The 20,261-nt window shown below is 48.2% G+C and overlaps 1 protein-coding gene across 1 annotated transcript in view; it reads right to left on the reverse strand.

The window, feature by feature from the left end:
• The window catches only part of Orc2 (origin recognition complex subunit 2), a 33,669-nt gene that overhangs the window by 3,680 nt on the left and 9,728 nt on the right, over nucleotides 1-20,261 (reverse strand). The window contains exons 9-11 of the mRNA XM_089550325.1: nucleotides 19,998-20,141; nucleotides 17,880-18,104; nucleotides 14,209-14,327 (exon numbers count right to left, since the gene is read on the reverse strand). Coding sequence (XP_089406451.1) covers nucleotides 14,209-14,327; nucleotides 17,880-18,104; nucleotides 19,998-20,141 — 488 coding nt within the window. The remainder of the gene's footprint in view (nucleotides 1-14,208; nucleotides 14,328-17,879; nucleotides 18,105-19,997; nucleotides 20,142-20,261) is intronic.

The following is a 20,261-nucleotide window of genomic DNA, read 5'->3' on the forward strand; positions in this document are numbered from 1 at the left end:
CGGTTGTCAGTAAGCGCTTGTGTTTGCGTCCTTCTCGTCTCGTCCTTGTTACTGCTGCACTGCAATTTTCCAGCAAGCATGTGGCTTTTATTTTTTTTTTGTGGCTTTTATTTTTGTGTGCATAGAATCAGACACGGTGATCTTTGATACCGAGGAGATAGACGAGGTAGTAATATCTGCTGTTCTAATCTGCTCCAGAAATCTTTGTTTTGTGCCGATGGCGATGAAACGTTATGGCGATTTTTGGCAGTGGGTATGAGGCGGCAACAAAATAGGTCGCACCCTTTTCGATTGGCTGGACGTACAGTTCGAACTTATTTCTCCTATACTCAGGAAAGGGATCTAAAATATAATGTCTCTCAGTACTGTCACATTTTCACTCGAGAAAAGACTACAAAAGAAAAGCAGTACAAGCGAATGAAAACTAAGAAGAATCAAGCTAGGGGTGACAGTTAGCGTTTTGCCTAAAAGCATCCTGCAAGCGAGTGCTCAGTTCAAACTGCCCATAACAAGAAGGCAGCAAAGGAAAACCGTCCAACGGACACCATAGCCAAAAATGTGAAGAAAAGAGATAAGGACAGTGGGGGCCGGACAGCAGCAGAGGGGAAGTTTACATAAATAGATCAAAGGTTGCCGGCATATTGGACACTGGACTGATCATAGAACAGGAAAGAGTTGAGGATTAAGCTCCCCTATGCTCTCCCCCAGAGCACACACACAAAAAAAAACATTCTTGAAGATCATGTCTGCATCAAGTGCAGGTGCTGTCAAAAGTAAATGGAAAGCATTAGCGAAAAAAGTTGTGGGGACGTTGTCCTTGTGATTGGCTTCCCCACAATGCACCCTCCTAAGCTGTGATGCTTCCCCGCAATGCACCCTCTTTAGTCGTGTTAGTTACTTTAACTAACAAGGGAGGGCGTCGATGCCGCAGTGGCATGAGCGACACGGATGGAAGATGGCCTTCTTGGCTTGGGAATGGGGGCGCACGCTGATGTTCGGTGCGAGGCTCCGCTCTTTGCCGGCTGCCGTGAAGCCTCATAGGGAGGAACGTTCCCCCACATCTCGTCCTGTCCGACCGTGGAGTATCCCTTGCCCTAGCGTGGGCGAACATTCACTCGTAACAGTGCTGGTGAGTCGGACGTCCTCGATTCCTCAGTGTATTTTGTTGCTAGCTGGCGTTATTGTTGTTGTAACAATAAATGCCTTGTGCGTGTCAGCCAGAGTGTCGTTCCTTTGTTCCCTCAGTGCAAGGCCCGCCGTGGTCAGCGTGTACTCGGTGGCGTACGCAATCACGGGGTGGGGTCCGGTGGTGTTGAACTGGGTCAGCCGCAGTTAAATGGGGGGGAGGGGGGGGGGGAACGTATTTATCCCCTCCCCCTATTAAAACCCCCACAAAGTTTATTTCATCGCCATCATTTCATGCAATCTTGAATAGATATATGCAGCCTAATTGTGATTGTGCAGATAACATAATGCACCAATAAATTTTGACCAATACCTTTGGATTGCAAGAAATTAAAATTTTTCAAGCCTTCCATTTAGTTTTTGACCGCGGGTGTATGCGAAACGCAGGCTGCCCTGCCAAGTCAACAACTGCATACAAGCTTCTGCTGCATGTATGCAAGGCATGTTTCTGATTTGTGGCGACCAATATTCAGCACTGGGCGAGTGAAATGGGCGTGTGAACTGTGATTCTGTTTTACCTTGGCATTTTCAATATTGTAAGTGGAATAACTTCTCTTTGCACGCTCCTATTTCAGCAGTTGTACCCCCCCCCCTCATATCTGGACAGCATGAGGAATCCTTTGAACTGGATGCTTCAATTTCTTCTAAGAACCTCTGTATAGGGTTTTTTCCCAGTAACGTCTTACCATTTCAGAAGGGCATGCATTGCAAAATGCTCACAAGTCAGCTGCACACGCATTCTTTCATGAACAACGTTTCTTCGACCAACAACGCAGAGGAAAGGAGAACAACTAGGTGCAGTGTTAGCATTCCCTATTCCTACACATATGCACTCATGGTCTCTGCACGCACCGGCCTCAAGCGAGAACACCGCGCTGATTTCTCAAGCCTCCTTCGGAAAGAGATTATGCGTAGCACAGACAACATACTGCATGGCAAGCATGTGCCCATATCGGCCATGCATACCTGCTCCGGATAGACGAAGCCAGACCTGCTCTTAACTATATGCCCCAAAGCAAGCCTCAGAGGCTGTCGTAAAGAGACTGATAACGGCCACTCCCCTTTGGATCCTTTTTCTGCGGGGCAAATCTGTATTTGGGGCCCATTCAAGCCATTTCCCTTCTCGTGAGGAACTCGCTCGATCTTTTCAAGAACACTCTCGATTTCCCATGCAGCAAAAAGTACTCCTAGTTGCCACTTGCCTCTAATGTGTTCATGCATACTCAAGGACACGTCATTGTCAAGGTAAACTCATTACTGTTACTTAGACACCGTTTGAAAACGTGTCTAAGCATCTTAGCTGATCATACGCAGACACTTACTGTCTCAGAAGCAAGTGCGGAAGCACTCGTGCGCAACATTGGTTGGGGACATGGAAGATGCGTGATAAGTGACCACTTCCTTCAATCATTGAAACTGTAAAAATTGGCCAAAGAGACTGACAGTGGCCTGGGAGGCTCACCGCCACATCTGTGCGACCTGGGCTATGCTAAAGGTGAGCGAATGCTAATCTAGTGAGCGGGCATGAGTGTAAGTGAATGGTTGCATGAGTGGACATGAGTGTGAGTGTGAGTGGTCATAACTGTGAGTGTGAGTGAATGGTTGTGGGTGCGAGTGGTCATGAGTGTTTGAGTGAGTGGTTGTGAGTGCGATTGGACATGAGCATGAGTGTGAGTGAGTGGTCGTGAGAGTGAGTGGACATGAGTGTGTGTGCGAGTGAGTGGATGTGAGTGCAAGTGACTGTGAGTGTGATTGAGCCACCTCTCATGGTGCCATGGTATGATTTGGAGTCAACTTTTTTGTTGGGCAGCGAGGGATGCGAGACGGCAGCTCTGCGTATAGGTGGCAGTATACAGTTTACATTGCGTGTTATGACTTTTGTAGAGCATTTTAAGATGTGTCCAGGAAATTTTCGCATAATTTGCACACCCCCTTTTTGGAAGCCGTAATTTAAAGAAAAAAAGTGTGCAAGTTACACTACAGTAAACACGCTGCTCTCAAAACTGAACAAAAAAAAACAAGAAAAGCAAATATGGTCCATTCAAAAGCAACATCGACCAGTTGTGACTCTCGTGACGACCGATTGCGAGGGGGGAGGGTCACTTGGCACACAGCTATTGGGGTTTCTTGGTGCAGAAAAGTTTGAGAACCGCTGGCTCAGCCATCATCTGACAGGACGATGGGCCCTTAAAGAGCGGTCACATGATATTCCTGGAGCCAAAAACTGCCATAGAAGACGGCGGTGGCCCGGACATGATCGCACGCGTGCTTCTCCTCCGCAGCATGTCTGTTGTCGCCCGGTCAAGAAAGAAATATCCTGTGTTCGCCATCAAGTTGAGGTTCTCATAGCTGCTTTGCTGATTAAGATTTGTTTTTGGAAAAAAAAGCAACTGATTACTAGACAACCATTACAGAAAAATAAGTGAATTCCCCAGAATGTTGCGATTTGAGAAAAGTAATCGATTAAGCACAAAATTACCAGAAAATGTAATTAATTGTATAAGTAATCAATTGCGTGCAACGCATTACGTACAACCGTGCCACAAGACCCCGCTGCCCACAAACAGGGCAGCGGTGGGTACAGTGATTTCAGTGGTCGGGGTACAGTGGTGCTATCTCTGCACACGTGTCAGCAGCTGCAAGTGTGTTCGTCACATGCTGTGCCTTATCAGTATTCACGTCTCTCGTAGATCATGCATAGATCATGCGATGCGTAGATCACAGCGAGACGTGATCTACACACTAAGAGCACAGGTGAAGTTTCCTTGCAACGCGCACCGTAGTTCATCGCTGCTTTATGAGATACCTCTTCAGCCTCGTACATGGTGATAGGCGTGCGCTGACCGAGACGTTCGCGGTAAGCCAGTACAATGTAAGCGGGCACCAAATGCATGAGGTTTAATGGAAGCTGAGAGGGAGTTTCGTGTGACTACATCCTAAGCGGAATTAAGTGAGTATTAATATCCTTCCATTGAAAGCACTCCTACCCGCCACCAAACTACATCATTTTCGATTCGGTGATCATCTGTGTTCCTTCTTACAAGTATTTAGGTATCTACACAACAGACCTATGTTGGTCCAATCACATACCAGCACTCACAAACGATGCTAACCGTTGTCTTGGTTTTTTCCGCCGTCCCTTAAAACTTGCCCCCCCCCCCCGTAAAACTTATTGCCTGTCTAACCTTTGTTCGACTGAAATTAGAGTATGCATGTGCTATCTGGGACCCGCATTGCTCATTTATTATTAACACTACTGAATCAGTACGGAATCGAGCTGCCTGGCTTATCAACACCAACTACAGCTACTTTAATTTAAAGTTTCAGGCTAGCATGCCTGCTCTCGTTAATCGACGTAAAATTCCTCGACTTTGTCTTTTCCATAAATTTTATCATTCACAGCTATCCAACTCCGTCGTCCTGCCTTCTCACCAGACTTCGCAACGTGTCAGCCACGCCAAAAGTGTTTACCTGCCGTCTGCTCATACTACTGCGCATCTTTTCTAATTTTTCGCCCACACTGCAAGAGACTGGAATGTTCTTCCCACTGATGCCGTGCTCCACTCCAACCCACAACATTTTAAGACAGTCATCAAAAAAATATACTCCTGTATTAAGTGATTTCTTTTTTTTTTCCCCTTTGATGTATCACCACTAACCCTCATGTAATACCCCACACCTGGGGCCTTTGAGATGTATTTTTAAATAAATTGTAATGGGGGGTTTATTACGAGGTACCGGGGCGACGGGAATGGCAACGGCAGCAGTCCGGGATCAGGTCGGCGAAAGGCACACAAGCGTAGCGCTGGCCAAAGACTCTCGAGAGCACTGTCACCTCGTCTTCGTCTTTGCAAACCATCAGACGCATCTTCTTTAGCCTTACAATCGCCCCGGGGACAAGAGGAGCCATCCTGGCGACTTAGGATGATGGCAAGACGGCGGGGTCGTAGTAGGGTTTGAGGCGCTGGACATGAACGGTCTCCCGTCCTCGGCGGCGGAGATCAGGAGACGGCGTGAGGGGTTCCACGACATAATTAACCGGAGAGGTGCGCTCCAGTACACGGTAGGGACCATGGTACTTTGCCAGAAATTTTGAGGAGAGACCGGGAGTGCCTGAAGGGATCCAGAGCCACACAAGTGCTCCAGAAGAATAGTTCGGTGAGGTTTGGTCTTGGTCGATGCGGGAGCGCTGGCGATACTGGGTGTCAGTCGTGAGTGAGCGGGCGATTTGGCGGCAGGCTTCGGCGTGTTGCGCGGCTTCGGAAACAGGCCGATATTCAGATTCATCAGGGTGGTAAGGGAGAATTGTGTCGATAGTAGCAGAGGGTTGGCGGCCGTAAAGTAGGAAGAAAGGAGAGAAGCCGGTGGTGGACTGCGTAGCGGTATTGTACGCATAAGTAACGTACGGAAGGACTAGATCCCAATTCGTGTGATCAGAAGCGACGTACTTGGAGAGCATGTCTCCGAGGGTTCGGTTAAATCGTTCAGTGAGGCCATTGGTCTGCGGATGATAGGCGGTGGTAGTTCGGTGAATCGTGTTGCACTCTTTGAGAAGCGCCTTCACCACCTCAGATAAGAACACGCGGCCTCGGTCACTGAGCAGTTCACGAGGTGCACCGTGACGAAGGATGAATCGGTGCAAAATGAAGGAGGCAACGTCCGTCGCTGTGGCAGCCGGAAGGGCAGCAGTTTCGGCATATCGTGTAAGGTGATCCACCGCTACAATAGCCCAACTGTTGCCGGCTGCAGTGTAGGGAAGCGGACCGTATAAATCAATGCCAACGCGGTCGAATGGGCGTGGAGGGCATGGTAACGGCTGCAGCTCAGCAGCAAAACGATGGGGAGGTGTCTTGCGACGTTGGCAGGGAATGCATGAGCGTACGTACTTCATGATGAAGGTGTACATTCCGCGCCAGTAGTAGCGCAGCCGTATGCGGGTATAGGTCTTGAAAACGCCCGCGTGACCACTGTGGGGGGCAGCATGGAAATATGCGCATATCTCCGAGCGTAAGTGACGTGGAATAACGAGCAGCCACTTGCGACCTTCGGAGCTGTAGTTACGGCGATAAAGTAGGGTGTCACGAATCGCAAAATGGGCAGCTTGGCGGCGGAGCGCACGTGACGGGGAAGCAGCCGTCGGGTTGGCGAGAAAGTCTAGTAGGGAAGCGATCCACGGATCCATGCGTTGCGCTGAAGGCATGTCGCTGAGACGAAGCAAGGGCAGAGAAGCGCCGGAGGTGGAAAAGGTGGAAAGGCTGGCGATCTCGGCTGGAAGGGGGCAGCGTGACAGTGCATCGGCGTCTTGATGCTTGCGGCCGGTGCGATACACGACGCGGATATCATATTCTTGCAAGCGAAGGGCCCATCTAGCGAGGCGACCGGAGGGGTCTTTCAGGTTGCAAAGCCAACAGAGCGCATGGTGGTCGGTCACAACGTCAAAAGGGCGCCCATAGATGTACGGTCGAAACTTCGCGAGTGCCCATACAATCGCCAAACACTCCTTTTCAGTTACGGAGTAATTGCGTTCTGCTGGTGTGAGTGTGCGGCTAGCATAAGCAACGACGTATTCGTCAAAGCCAGGTTTTCGTTGGGCGAGGACAGCGCCGAGGCCAACACCGCTGGCGTCCGTGTGCACTTCGGTAGGAGCGGCCGAGTCGAAATGGCGCAGAATGGGCGGCGCCGTGAGGAGACGGCGCAAGGTGTTGTATGCGTCGTCGCACGCTGGAGACCACAGTGATAAATCCGCACTTCCAGACAGCAGTTGAGTCAAAGGCGCAGCAATGGACGCAAAGTTGCGAATAAATCGGCGGAAATACGAGCACAAACCCAGGAAGCTGCGCAGGTCTTTGATGGAGGTAGGTTTGGGAAAGTCAACCACAGCACGAAGTTTCGTTGGGTCGGGACTGACACCCTGCTTAGAGACAACATGACCTAAGATGGTTAATTGACGGGCGGCAAAACGGCATTTTTTTAAGTTCAGCTGCAGGCCGGCGTCAGAGAGGCAGGTCAAGACGTGCTTCAAACGGGAGAGGTGGGTGTCAAAGTCCGGGGAAAAGACCACAATGTCGTCGAGGTAGCAAAGGCATGTCTTCCACTTAAGTCCGCGCAAAATGGTGTCCATCATCCTCTCAAAAGTCGCGGGGGCGTTACAAAGCCCGAAGGGCATCACCGTAAATTCATACAAGCCATCCGGTGTCACAAAGGCGGTTTTGGGGCGATCGGCTTCTTTCATAGGAACTTGCCAGTACCCGGAACGCAAATCGAGGGAGGAAAAGAGTTCGGCCCCTTGCAAACAGTCCAGAGCGTCGTCTATGCGCGGGAGGGGATAGACATCTTTGCGCGTAATTTTATTAAGGCGGCGGTAATCTACACAGAAGCGTATGGAGCCATCCTTCTTTTTGACGAGCACCACAGGCGACGCCCATGGGCTGCTTGAGGGCTGAATGACGCCGCTCTGGAGCATCTTGTCGACTTGGTCTTCAATAACTTGGCGCTCGGCGACAGACACACGATAGGGACGTTGTCGCAGCGGTGCGTGGTCACCTGTGTCGATGGCATGGGTGACAGTGGAAGTTTGGCCCAAGGAACTTTGATGTGAGTCAAATGAGGAGCGAAACTGATTAAGTAAAGTGAGAAGCTGTGCCCTTTGCGGCGCTGGAAGGTTGTCGTCGATGGAGCGAAGGAATGCTTCGGTTGAGGAGGGATCGGGCGCAGCAGTAGGTGGGCTGAGTGCGGCTATGGAGAGGTGCGGCGCGTCGGCCGCCTCATCGCGGATGAGCAGAGACGCGAATGGCTGTACAGTGCCGAGACATTCACCTAGGCGCAAGGCGTTGGGGAACGAAAATGGGTTAGACACGAACAGTACGGAGAGGCCAGCGGATATAGTCAGTACGGCGTATGGCAGAGGCAGGCACTTGCGGTGCAGAAAGATAGAGGACGGAGCGAACAGGACAGTGTCGTCGCGAAGAGGGCCGCAAGAAAGGGGTACGAGGACAGAAGAGCAGGGAGGCAGGTCAATGTCTTCGGCAACGAGGGCCTTAACACAGGCACCAGAAGGGGGGGCAGTGTCCAAGACAGCTTCGGGCAGGTGAGAGAACTCGATTTCAGCTCGAGCACAATCAATGATAGCAGCATGGCGCGATAGGAAATCCCAGCCCAGGATAACAGCATGAGAACAGCAGGGCAATACGACGAATTCGACGGCATAGATGGTCCCCCGGATGACAACACGAGCGGTACACGCTGCTGACGGCTGGATGTTCTGAGCGCTGGCAGTGCGCAGTGAGAGTCCAGCAATTGGCGTCCTTACTTTTCTTAAAGAACTACACAGCTTTGCGTCCATGACGGAAACCGCAGCACCAGTGTCGACAAGCGCCATGACAGAAACGCCGTCGACGGAAATTTCAATGAGGTTAGCGGCTGACGGATGAGGCCTTTCGAAGTTCGTTGTGGACGCAGTTCTCGCCTCAGGAACTGCGGCGCCTAGTTTTCCTCCTGGTTAGCGGTGGGGCGACGTCGCATAGGCGAGATAGACCGGCGTCGTGGAGAAGAGGGCCGGCGGCTGGAGAGGGTAGAACGGTCCGGCGAGAAAGTACGACTTTGCGGCGGCGCAGCTGGCACAGAGTACTGACTCGGTGGAGGCCAGTACCCAGGAGCTTGGGGAGGAATTTCCGCGTCCGGGAGACGACGGCGGCAATGCCGAGATACATGACCTGGGAGACCACAAAAGAAGCAAATCGGCCGATTGTCCGTTGTGCGCCAATAATCGCTGACCCTTGGAGTAGGTCGACGGTAAGCCACTGGCCCTCGCAAATGCGCCGGAGGCGCATTATAGATTTGCGGCTGCGGTCTTGCGACGACATCGGCATACGTCACTGGAGCCGCGACAGGAGGCGGTCTCGCGACGGCTTCGGCATATGTGAGCGGAGCCGCCACAGGTTGTGGTCTGGCGACAACGTCAGCGAATGTCAGCGGAACCGTGACAGGTGGTGACGGATGGGCCGGTGGAAGAGCCTCAGCAATTTGTTCTTGAATTGTATGTCGGAGGGCTGGAGCCAGATATGATGGTCGGTCGTGAGCGCTCGGCAGAAAGGAAAGTTGACGTGCCACTTCTTCCCGCACGAAGTCTTTAATCTGCTGTAGCAGCGATGGGTCAGAAGCAGGCGTGAGCCCAGCGAGCGACTCAACCTGCTGTGGCCGCTGGTGTGTCAGAATCCTCTGCTTGCGCAACTGCTCAAAGCTTTGACAGAGCGTGACAACTTCAGCAACGGTACGCAAGTCGCGCGCTAGCAGCATCTGAAAAGCGTCGTCATCGATGCCTTTCAAGATGTGTTGGATCTTGTTGGCTTCCGACATACGAGCATTGACCCGCTTGCACAAGTCGACGACATCCTCAATGTAGCTAGTGAAGCTTTCACTAGCCTGCTGAGATCGTTCGCGCAATCGCTGTTCGGCTCGGAGTTGCCTGACAGCCGGCCGACCAAATACTTCGGAAAATTTAGTCTTAAAGGTGGACCAGGTTTGAATATCTGCCTCATGGTTGCGATACCAGAGGTTAGCCACACCGGCGAGGTAAAAGATGACGTTGTTTAGCTTCGTCACATCGTCCCATTTGTTGTATACGCTCACCCGCTCTGGCGACAACGTCAGCGAATGTCAGCGGAACCGTGACAGGTGGTGACGGATGGGCCGGTGGAAGAGCCTCAGCAATTTGTTCTTGAATTGTATGTCGGAGGGCTGGAGCCAGATATGATGGTCGGTCGTGAGCGCTCGGCAGAAAGGAAAGTTGACGTGCCACTTCTTCCCGCACGAAGTCTTTAATCTGCTGTAGCAGCGATGGGTCAGAAGCAGGCGTGAGCCCAGCGAGCGACTCAACCTGCTGTGGCCGCTGGTGTGTCAGAATCCTCTGCTTGCGCAACTGCTCAAAGCTTTGACAGAGCGTGACAACTTCAGCAACGGTACGCAAGTCGCGCGCTAGCAGCATCTGAAAAGCGTCGTCATCGATGCCTTTCAAGATGTGTTGGATCTTGTTGGCTTCCGACATACGAGCATTGACCCGCTTGCACAAGTCGACGACATCCTCAATGTAGCTAGTGAAGCTTTCACTAGCCTGCTGAGATCGTTCGCGCAATCGCTGTTCGGCTCGGAGTTGCCTGACAGCCGGCCGACCAAATACTTCGGAAAATTTAGTCTTAAAGGTGGACCAGGTTTGAATATCTGCCTCATGGTTGCGATACCAGAGGTTAGCCACACCGGCGAGGTAAAAGATGACGTTGTTTAGCTTCGTCACATCGTCCCATTTGTTGTATACGCTCACCCGCTCTGGCGACAACGTCAGCGAATGTCAGCGGAACCGTGACAGGTGGTGACGGATGGGCCGGTGGAAGAGCCTCAGCAATTTGTTCTTGAATTGTATGTCGGAGGGCTGGAGCCAGATATGATGGTCGGTCGTGAGCGCTCGGCAGAAAGGAAAGTTGACGTGCCACTTCTTCCCGCACGAAGTCTTTAATCTGCTGTAGCAGCGATGGGTCAGAAGCAGGCGTGAGCCCAGCGAGCGACTCAACCTGCTGTGGCCGCTGGTGTGTCAGAATCCTCTGCTTGCGCAACTGCTCAAAGCTTTGACAGAGCGTGACAACTTCAGCAACGGTACGCAAGTCGCGCGCTAGCAGCATCTGAAAAGCGTCGTCATCGATGCCTTTCAAGATGTGTTGGATCTTGTTGGCTTCCGACATACGAGCATTGACCCGCTTGCACAAGTCGACGACATCCTCAATGTAGCTAGTGAAGCTTTCACTAGCCTGCTGAGATCGTTCGCGCAATCGCTGTTCGGCTCGGAGTTGCCTGACAGCCGGCCGACCAAATACTTCGGAAAATTTAGTCTTAAAGGTGGACCAGGTTTGAATATCTGCCTCATGGTTGCGATACCAGAGGTTAGCCACACCGGCGAGGTAAAAGATGACGTTGTTTAGCTTCGTCACATCGTCCCATTTGTTGTATACGCTCACCCGCTCGTACGATGTGAGCCAATCTTCAACATCGTTCTCGTCGGTGCCGCTGAAAATGGTCGGGTCCCGTTGACGAAGGGAGCCGGCACAGATGACAGCCTGGCCCACTTGTACGGCCTGGTGTTGGACGTCCTCAGGCATCTTTCGCGTCGGGAGAGCACGACTACGGAGCTCCAGGGCCGATGTTTTTACCCCGACTCCTCCACCAAATGTAACGGGGGGTTTATTACGAGGTACCGGGGCGACGGGAATGGCAACGGCAGCAGTCCGGGATCAGGTCGGCGAAAGGCACACAAGCGTAGCGCTGGCCAAAGACTCTCGAGAGCACTGTCACCTCGTCTTCGTCTTTGCAAACCATCAGACGCATCTTCTTTAGCCTTACAAAATAAATAAATGCCTTAACGAGGTTCAGTGGACACGACTAGGTCTGGAAACAAACTAACGTTTTTTATGTGCTCCGCACTAGCGTACGCTGGAAGCTTATCTGAATTCAGCTTACGGACAGAAAGCGTCAATAAGATGGCGAGTTGACCTAGTTGGTACATACAACATCTTGCGCAAATAAACGCACGCCCTAGAATGCTTCTCCCAGCTAAACGGGCATATTGTTAGAGCTCACATTTCGCAAAGAAATGGCATTTGGTCAGCAGAATTGTTTTATACCCCGTTTGCTTGGGGTACTCACCCGATTCGATCAGAAGAAGTCGGATATGCACTTCGTCTGCGGTGACGAGGAAGAAAATTAAGCCGCTCTGTCAGCGATTGCACCAGTGGCGCCATCTTGTTTGTCGGCCATCGAGATTCGGCAAGGGAGGGGAGGCGGGTTCTTTGGAAAAGGTTTGAAGACGCTTTCTGAACTACTTTATCGATGATCACAATAAATGTAGTTTGGCCAAAACTCCGCTAAATTTCCAATCTTCCGTGAAGGAAAGTCTTCAAACATCCCGCAAAACACCCCCCTTTCTGCCGAATCTTCATGGTCAACAAACTAGATGGCGACACCGATGTGATTGCTGACAGAACGGCTTGATTTCCTTCGTCGCCGCCGCAGACAAACCGAATATACGACTTTGCGATTTTTTTGAACAATTCAGGCAAGTAACCCAAACAAATGTAGCATAAAACAATTCTGCTGACCAATTGCCATTTCTGTGCTCAGTTTGAGCTTGAACAATCCACCCGTTTAGCTGAGAGAAGCATTATACTGCATGCGTTTATTTCCACAACAGTCGGTACTGACTGTGCTTAACAGTGCAGAGACAAAGAGGTCACACACAACAGGGCTCAATGTACAAGACATAAACTGCAGTAAAACGGCGCGTTGAGCGAGCTGGTACAGTCGAGCCCACTTATAACGAACCTGACAATCAATCGGGTGGCGTTCGTTGTATCCAAAGTTCGTAGTAAATGGACTTCCCATATTACAGCCAAGAAAGCAAAGTCTGACAAAAGTGGCATTTAGTTCTTTAAAAGGTGAGTTCTGTGCGTCTACTTCTTCAAAGCTGACCCTCCCGGTGCTTTGCAAGCTCTGCAGAGCGGTCATGTTCTCCTTGCGGAGACCTTTGCTGCTAACAATCTGCTTTAGGAACGCATTATAACGTGTGACTAATCGCAGAAGTGTACACAATAGTTGGTGGCAGTTCAGCCACCTTAATCCAATTCCTGGTAGTGGGGGAATGCTCGTACTTCGCAGAATAGCTTTGTTAGAGCTAATCTCTACGATGTTGGCGTCCGCACCAATGAGGTTACCGCATGAGATATCCAATTTGTTGTGCATCAAAGATGTGTTGAAAGAAATCCACATGCGTCTGATCCCTTGGACTTCCGACAGTGTCATGTGTAGTTCCTGGGCCCATGCAGCGATGAGGGTAGAAGAGTGTCAAGTTGGCACAGAATGTATCAGCTGCACTGTTTATTGTCCGCACACTGTCTGCACACAGCAGAAAAGGTCGACAGCCGACTGGGCAGGAGTTGCGTACCATGTGATTGATGCTCCAGTGAGGCGTTGCAACTTCTCAAATCGCTCCCATTGATTGATCCCTGACTGTGCACAGTGTAGCTTGCTTTCAATGCTGCCCCTGTCTCGTGCCCACCGTGCTTCTTTGACGCTGTTCCCAAATGGTACAGATGAAATGATTGACTTGCAGGTCATTGGCGCACGCTTGGCTGGCGGTGGTCTACAGTTTCAATGTCGCCATTTTTATGCTCTTTTCGGTAGCCATATTCCCTTCATGGTGGTGTCACAGGGAATGAGGGATGCCCTTCAGTCTCAGCATTTTGAGTTTTTCGATTCCGGGGGCAAGTTTACGGTGCTTCCTCGATCGCTATAACCAAGTGGTGCGGCTACAGTTGTTCATTCTATCTGAGATGTGTTGCCATTGCCCTAATATATAATTTTAACAGTAGCACCATTCTTGTTCATTATAACTGAGCGCTCGTTACATCTGCGGCCGGTGTAAGTACATACTGACTGTGAATAACAGTCCCTCTGTCCCTTGTCTCTGCACTCTTATTCACAGACAGAACTATTAAAATTAAGCTTATCACTTATAACTGTTCATGCACAATAAACGCTTTCAAAAATTAATTTTGTATAATTAAGACGAGATTCCCTGGCCGCATAAAGTTCAAACTGCCGTGAGATGACTGTACTGCAGTTTTCCTTATAGAACAGCCGTCATTACCTAGACAGCGATCCTCACTGTGCCTCTTCCCAGCACGTGAACGATAAGCAACCATACTGTAACAGAGCTACAACTCTGGAATCAATGTTCTACCTTTAGAACTACACCTTAGACAGGATGAAAAGAAAAAATTTCATTCATTAGCATGGCTAGGCATATTAAAGTCTCCATCCCACGCCTAATGTAAACGTAGAAGAGAGGCCTGGAGCCCTGTGCTACACAGTTAATTGCCTCTCACCATACAATGCCACACACTAGCAAGACTAGAATAATGTTGATCATAGCACGGAACGAAATGGCATAATGGGTAAATGAAAGGCAGAAAAGAAAAATACCTTCTTGATTTTTAGTAGCATGTGGTCCAGGAACTCCCTGAGCTGTGCCCGGAGGGTCAAATCACTGTTCACAAGGAAAGCCTCTCGGCACCGATGGTAGCAGTCGTGGAAGGACAACCCTGCGAAAAGCGCAGAGGCGTTATTAAGGGGGGACACTGGTCTTTGAGACCAAGAAATGATTAAAAAATCGATTTTCAAAAAATGATATTTGTGGAATCTACAGCTATTATTCTCCAACCGTACCAATATTTTCCTTCAAGAAATCAGGACTGGGCCATAATATTAAATTCAGACCATCATGTGGGCTGAATATGCAGGAGCAGAAAATTTAATGGCATGAAAAATTTGGACATCTGGCTGTCTTGAGTATGTCGATATCTCAACATCTAGGACAAATAGAGATGTCATATTGTTTGCTAACGGAAGCTGAAGGCACAGTGTGTGCAATAATCGAAGCAGATTTGTTCAATCGCACTTCAAAAATTTAAAAATATCACAAAGTTTATCAATGCATAACATTCACACCTTGAACACTGATATTCAAAGTGCTGTAAAATTACTAATGAGGGTAAAATGGAAAAATGGTTTTGATTATTGCACTCTTTACTCACCATACTATGTAGCCATGAATTAAAAATGATTTCTTATTGAGCAGTTTTTTTTGCACTGACATACTAAAGAATGACTAATTAAAATTGATTACCTTGGGAACCAACTAATTAACGAGAAAGGTAATCTCATTGTTGAAATTAGAATAAAAAACTGAGCAAGTTGATACAGTTTCATTAGGACTGAACTGAAAATAAGGAAAATAGGTATAAGGCCAGTGTCCCCCCTTAAGAGGGGGCACAGCTTTCAGCAAAAAATTTTTATATTCCTTGATGCATTTACATCAAATTTTTTAAACATATCAGAAGTAATTTTATGACTACTCTCACAAATTATGCTGTTATATCTCCAGCAAGTTGTTTCCTAATATACCAGGTGCTTCAAGCAAGCCGGCCACTAATTTTTAAAAATAGGGTTTATGAGGTAAAGCGTACCTTTTTGCAGCATAGTAATACCAGTGTTGGCAGACATCAAAAAACAGATGAATCATGTTAACTAGTAAAGTCATTAACTAAACTCTAATAACCTTTAAACTGATACCATTAGGTACCTGATTGCAAGACAATGCTTCGACAATGAAAAGAAAAATTATAGGTGTGATGTTGATAGACGGAAAGACAGCAGCATCATGAATTAAAAAAAGCAAACTCAACAATGCCACTGCGAAAATTCAGATGAAGAAACTTGAGAAGGGCAAATATTGTGCAGAACATTCAGGCACTGATCTGTTTGGGTAACAAAGATGACGCCAAAGGAAGGTTGGTTTGGTTTGATGGGGTTTAGCGACCCCAGGCGACTCAGGCTACGAGAGATGCTGTAGCGGAATGCTCTGGATAATTTCTACCACCTGGAGTTCTTTAGCATGCACTAAGACCGTACAGTACACGGTCTCTAGCATTTTGCCTCCACCAAAATGTGACTGCCACACCTGAGATCAAACCCGTGTTTTTTGGGTCAGCAGCCAAGCATTATAACCACCGAGCCACCATGACGGCTGCCAAGGGAAGGGAAACGTACTCAATGGCAGCAGAGAATCACGCAAAGTGAGAGAACAATGCACTCAGATGGACACGGTGGTTACATACTAAGTAGGAGAGGAGTATAATCGCAGACCTCTGGTAAAATTACCTTACCTATAGGGATGATAATGATGTCAGTGGTCACAGCAACAGGGTTTGCAATGGACTAGACCAGAATCACACTGTGGATTGAATCACACTGAACTGAAGAATTCTTGCACTTTAGGAATGGCCACAAACTTGGCTAACATTGCACTCAAATGCCAATTTGAGCTTTGCCGTACTCACTTAACTTCCCTCTGGTCAGCTACCGTACTTTTCGATGTATAAGATGCAGCTTTTTTTAAAAAATCTTGCTGGTGCATCCCATACAAGGGGGCGTCCTATACGCGAATTTTTCGGGTTTTTTTTGCGAGTTCTGAAATTACTCAGGTTCATGTTCAAGCTTTTTTCAGCGAAAAATTATCACTACCAATAACGCGGTTGGTACACGGTTATTACTTCAATTCTGGGACCGCAGTGGGCAACTTTTTTAGGTGAACTTTACCATGAAATGGCGGAGGTGACGACTTCCGGGATAAAAAACCTATGGCCGTTTCAGAGGCCCCAAGCAAAAGCAATGCGAAATGCCAAAAGATGGCGAAAATTGCGCTTCTCGCCATTGTCAAGACAAGCTAAGACAACCCAACGTTCTTTTTTAGTCACCTTTTGCAACTTTGCTTTATGTACATGGTACGTACGTATACGTACGTAGTGTGAACAGAATGTTTCAGCCGCATTGCCTCCAGAAATGGGCGAACTTTTTGATAGCGACTTCAAAGGTTTTAAAGGGACACTGAGGAGAAATTGAAGTTGGCTTGTATCGACACAATACCAGTTCCTGATTACAAAAACGCCACTCATACTGACAACAAAGCTCTTGTAACGCAGAAAAGAGCAAGAACCAAAATACAGGTATCGCCGCCACAGGCCAAACTCGCAAGTACAAGCGTCATGACGTCATATAACAAAACAGTGTTGCTAGAACCAATGGTTCTAGCAACGCTAGGACACGAGAAGCACAAATCACTGAGGCGCAGCCAATGCATGCGCAAATCTCCTTGACGTCGCCAGATGGCGCCACGTGCCGGGCAGCTACGCGCTCGCCTGAAGCATCGGGACCAATCAGCGCCTGCTCGCCGGCGTTAGGCGGGCTCCCAGTATTCCGCTAGCGGTATCAAGGTACACGGTATGCTAAAGGTGTCTATTTGCGAGAACTTCGTTGACGACTTCGAGAACGAGATCCATCGTAACGCTCGCAAAACGCCGGTGCAAACGTAAGCGAAGCGACTGTAGCGACGGCCGCAATAGCCGATAGATGCCTTCAACGTGCGGCCGGCGGTAGCTTTCTTTTCGGCTGCTGCTAGGCCGCACTGCTGGCCGCCAGAAATCACGGAGTCTGCATCACGTCATGTCACGTCATGTTTCACGTCACTTAGTCCTCTGTCGTCATAGCCGAATCCCAAGTTTGAATCACAGCGGCGGGAAAAACCTTTTCAACTTCGAATCCAAATTTCTTAGAAATAAATGCATTTTTCGCTGCCGGCCAAGTGGCAACAAAGCCATGACATGCCGAACTATCGGATTTTGCTATAAAAAATATATTAATAGTGCTCTCCTCAGTGTCCCTTTAAGTAAAAATGAAATGTTGTTATGGACATAAGGAGAGTTCTTTCGTCTTTTTTTTTTCTTTTTTGTTAAAGCGTGGGCAGCTATGGCGCATGTGTTGCCTTTTTTAACCACTTCGCGCTGCTTAAGAACTTCTCACAGGTACGGTGCATTTCACGATGGTCGCGCAAGCGTGTTTAATTAAGCCTCACTAGCCTAACTGGGTAAATTGGCGTGCGTCTTATATACCCACTTTTTCAATGACAGCCTGTGCATATGGCAGGAGCATCTTATACAAGGGTGCGTCTTGTACATCGGGAAATACAGTAGTTTCCTCAGACAGCTGCAACTCTGTGGCTAAATACACGAGTATAGCCCATGTAGACAGTAACATACCTGCATATGCGGGTGCGTCTGCATTGTCCACCTGATGCCGAGCGATGAGAAGGAATATCTTGCGGGCGTTGGGAGTCAAGCTGCAGAAGACGTGCTTCAGCGAGCTCAGCGTGTTGGACGCAGAGCTCTTGAGAGGCTCCAGACTGGACTCCAGCACGTACGGCTCAAAGGTCGTGGCGTTTATCCACACAAACCGGAACGTCCGCAGCATCTCCTGGTTCCACACTGCACCAAGGAGCAAGGCGTCACTTGCGCGGTTGACGCAAAAGCACAGCGATTTCTGACTGGCACTTTCAGCAGCACTGTGATTGCAAGAAGCAGCTAAGCAGGAGGTGAAGCCTTTAGAAAGCTGTGGCCTCACTGTCAGTGCCCACATTGCTGACACGATGTCAAGCGTGATTATTTTTTTTTTTTTCATTTTTTATTGCTCTTTGTTGCTATACAAATATATGCAAACACTGCTCGGACCCATAGCCAACAGCTAGTAATGGGTCCAATAGAAAAAGGTATACAAGCATGCAGGCAACAATATGCCAAAATAAAGACAGAGTAAGTTAGTGTACAGAAAGCTATACATCACTCTCAACACTTGCAAGAGCATCAACAAAAGAAACACATATATTACAGATTATATATAAACTAAAAACTTACAGATCAAACAAAACGCGTAGAACTTACACAAGAATTAAGGCATCACAAAAAGCTAGGGGAAAATAGCTAATAATTATTTTCAAAGCGTCAAAAGGGTACAGTACAGGAGAAGAGGATAAACAGAGCTCGGTACATACTTTTTAATTACAAAGCTTTTTTACAATAGACACAAATGTATAAATCTATATCTATAGGTATCAGTATTCGGCTACATGCAAATAATATCAGGCAGATATCTAAGTGTAGTAATAAATGAAAGTATGAACTCAAAGTGTGTCATTCTTTTTAAGATAATAATTTTTTATTCCACAGGAAAAGTTGTAGGCAGTCTTTAGATCATGTGGTAGGTTATTCCAAATTTTTACGCTTGTAAACTCTACGAGACGCTTTCCATACACATTTCTTTTCACTGGCAAGTTAGAATTGCCGTAAAACATGCACATTTTATGCCTCACTGCACCAAAGTGAAACTTCCCAACTATAATAAATGCAATGACTGATTCCACAAGCAAGGCGAATGACTCCTTGGTTTCGCTGTACTCACCACGCAGCCCTCTGCTGCTGGTTCCAGGACAAATAAACAAATGCAGGCCACGTCATTTCCTGAAGTGTGTTCTTGTACTGCCAGCACATATGAGACAAGTATGAATTCGCACTCTTGGCTATTAAGAGAACCCAGCAAGTTGATATAGCAACCATGAATTATATGATTTGAATGAACGTGTTTTAAATAGGTGGCACCACCGTGGTGCACCTCTGTTACACTTCCAACTCCAGTCAGCGTGAGCACCGTGCTGTGGAGAGGCCAAGTCACGCAACAACGATAAGCGATAGCTACGGCAAAACGGGCACATAGCTGCAGCTCAGACCACGATCACCCAGATGCCGTCGCCGGGCGTCTCTCTCAATGTGTCACCACGATCTATGCATTAGCAGCACCAATGAAGTTTCCTTGCAATGAACCACACAGTTTATGGCTGCTCTATGAGAGACCGCTTAAGTTGCGTACATGATAGGCGTGTGGAAGCCAAGATGTTCACAATAAGCCATTATGTCGTAAGTGGCCACCAAATGCATGCCATCTAATGAAAGCTGAGGCCAAGATTCCATGCGACTACATCCTAAGTGGAACTATCGTTAAGACAAGTACAGTTGAACCTCGTTATAATGAAGTTGAAGGGACCCGACGATTACTTCGTTATAGCCGTAGCTTCGTTATAGCCTGGGATGACCAAGTTTCCAAGAAGAATCATAATTCCTTCGCTATATCCATTATTTCATTATAAACCATTTCGTTTTGACGAGGTTTGACAGCATATATTAACAAGGTTTTACAGTATGTTACATATTAAAACCTTGGTGATTTCAAAGACCATGAAGGCATGAAGGCCATGATGCAAAGACCAACGATATCAACAGGATGTTTTTTGATAAGGATAGAAGAGGCTTTAAAGAAACCAGTCTTACGCAAGGCAGCGTTGATGTGGTCCACTGAAGCAACTATGTGGATGTGACGTGCTGTTGACAGTTTCGAAAGCATCTCTTGGGCTTTGGCATTCCGCAGGTTCAGGCCATCAATGTTGTTGATGAGGATGAAAATATCCTCAGCATCTAAAGGCCGAAATGGCACAAAGAGAAACATGGCACCACTCATCTAAACAACCTCACACCATTATTCATAAGCCAGGGATGTTCACAGCAGTCATTCATTACAGTCGAATATCTCCAATC

The sequence above is a fragment of the Amblyomma mixtum genome, chromosome 6, assembly GCF_055824585.1.
Source record: "Amblyomma mixtum isolate Tamu chromosome 6, ASM5582458v1, whole genome shotgun sequence".
Classification (NCBI taxonomy): Eukaryota; Metazoa; Arthropoda; class Arachnida; order Ixodida; family Ixodidae; genus Amblyomma; species Amblyomma mixtum.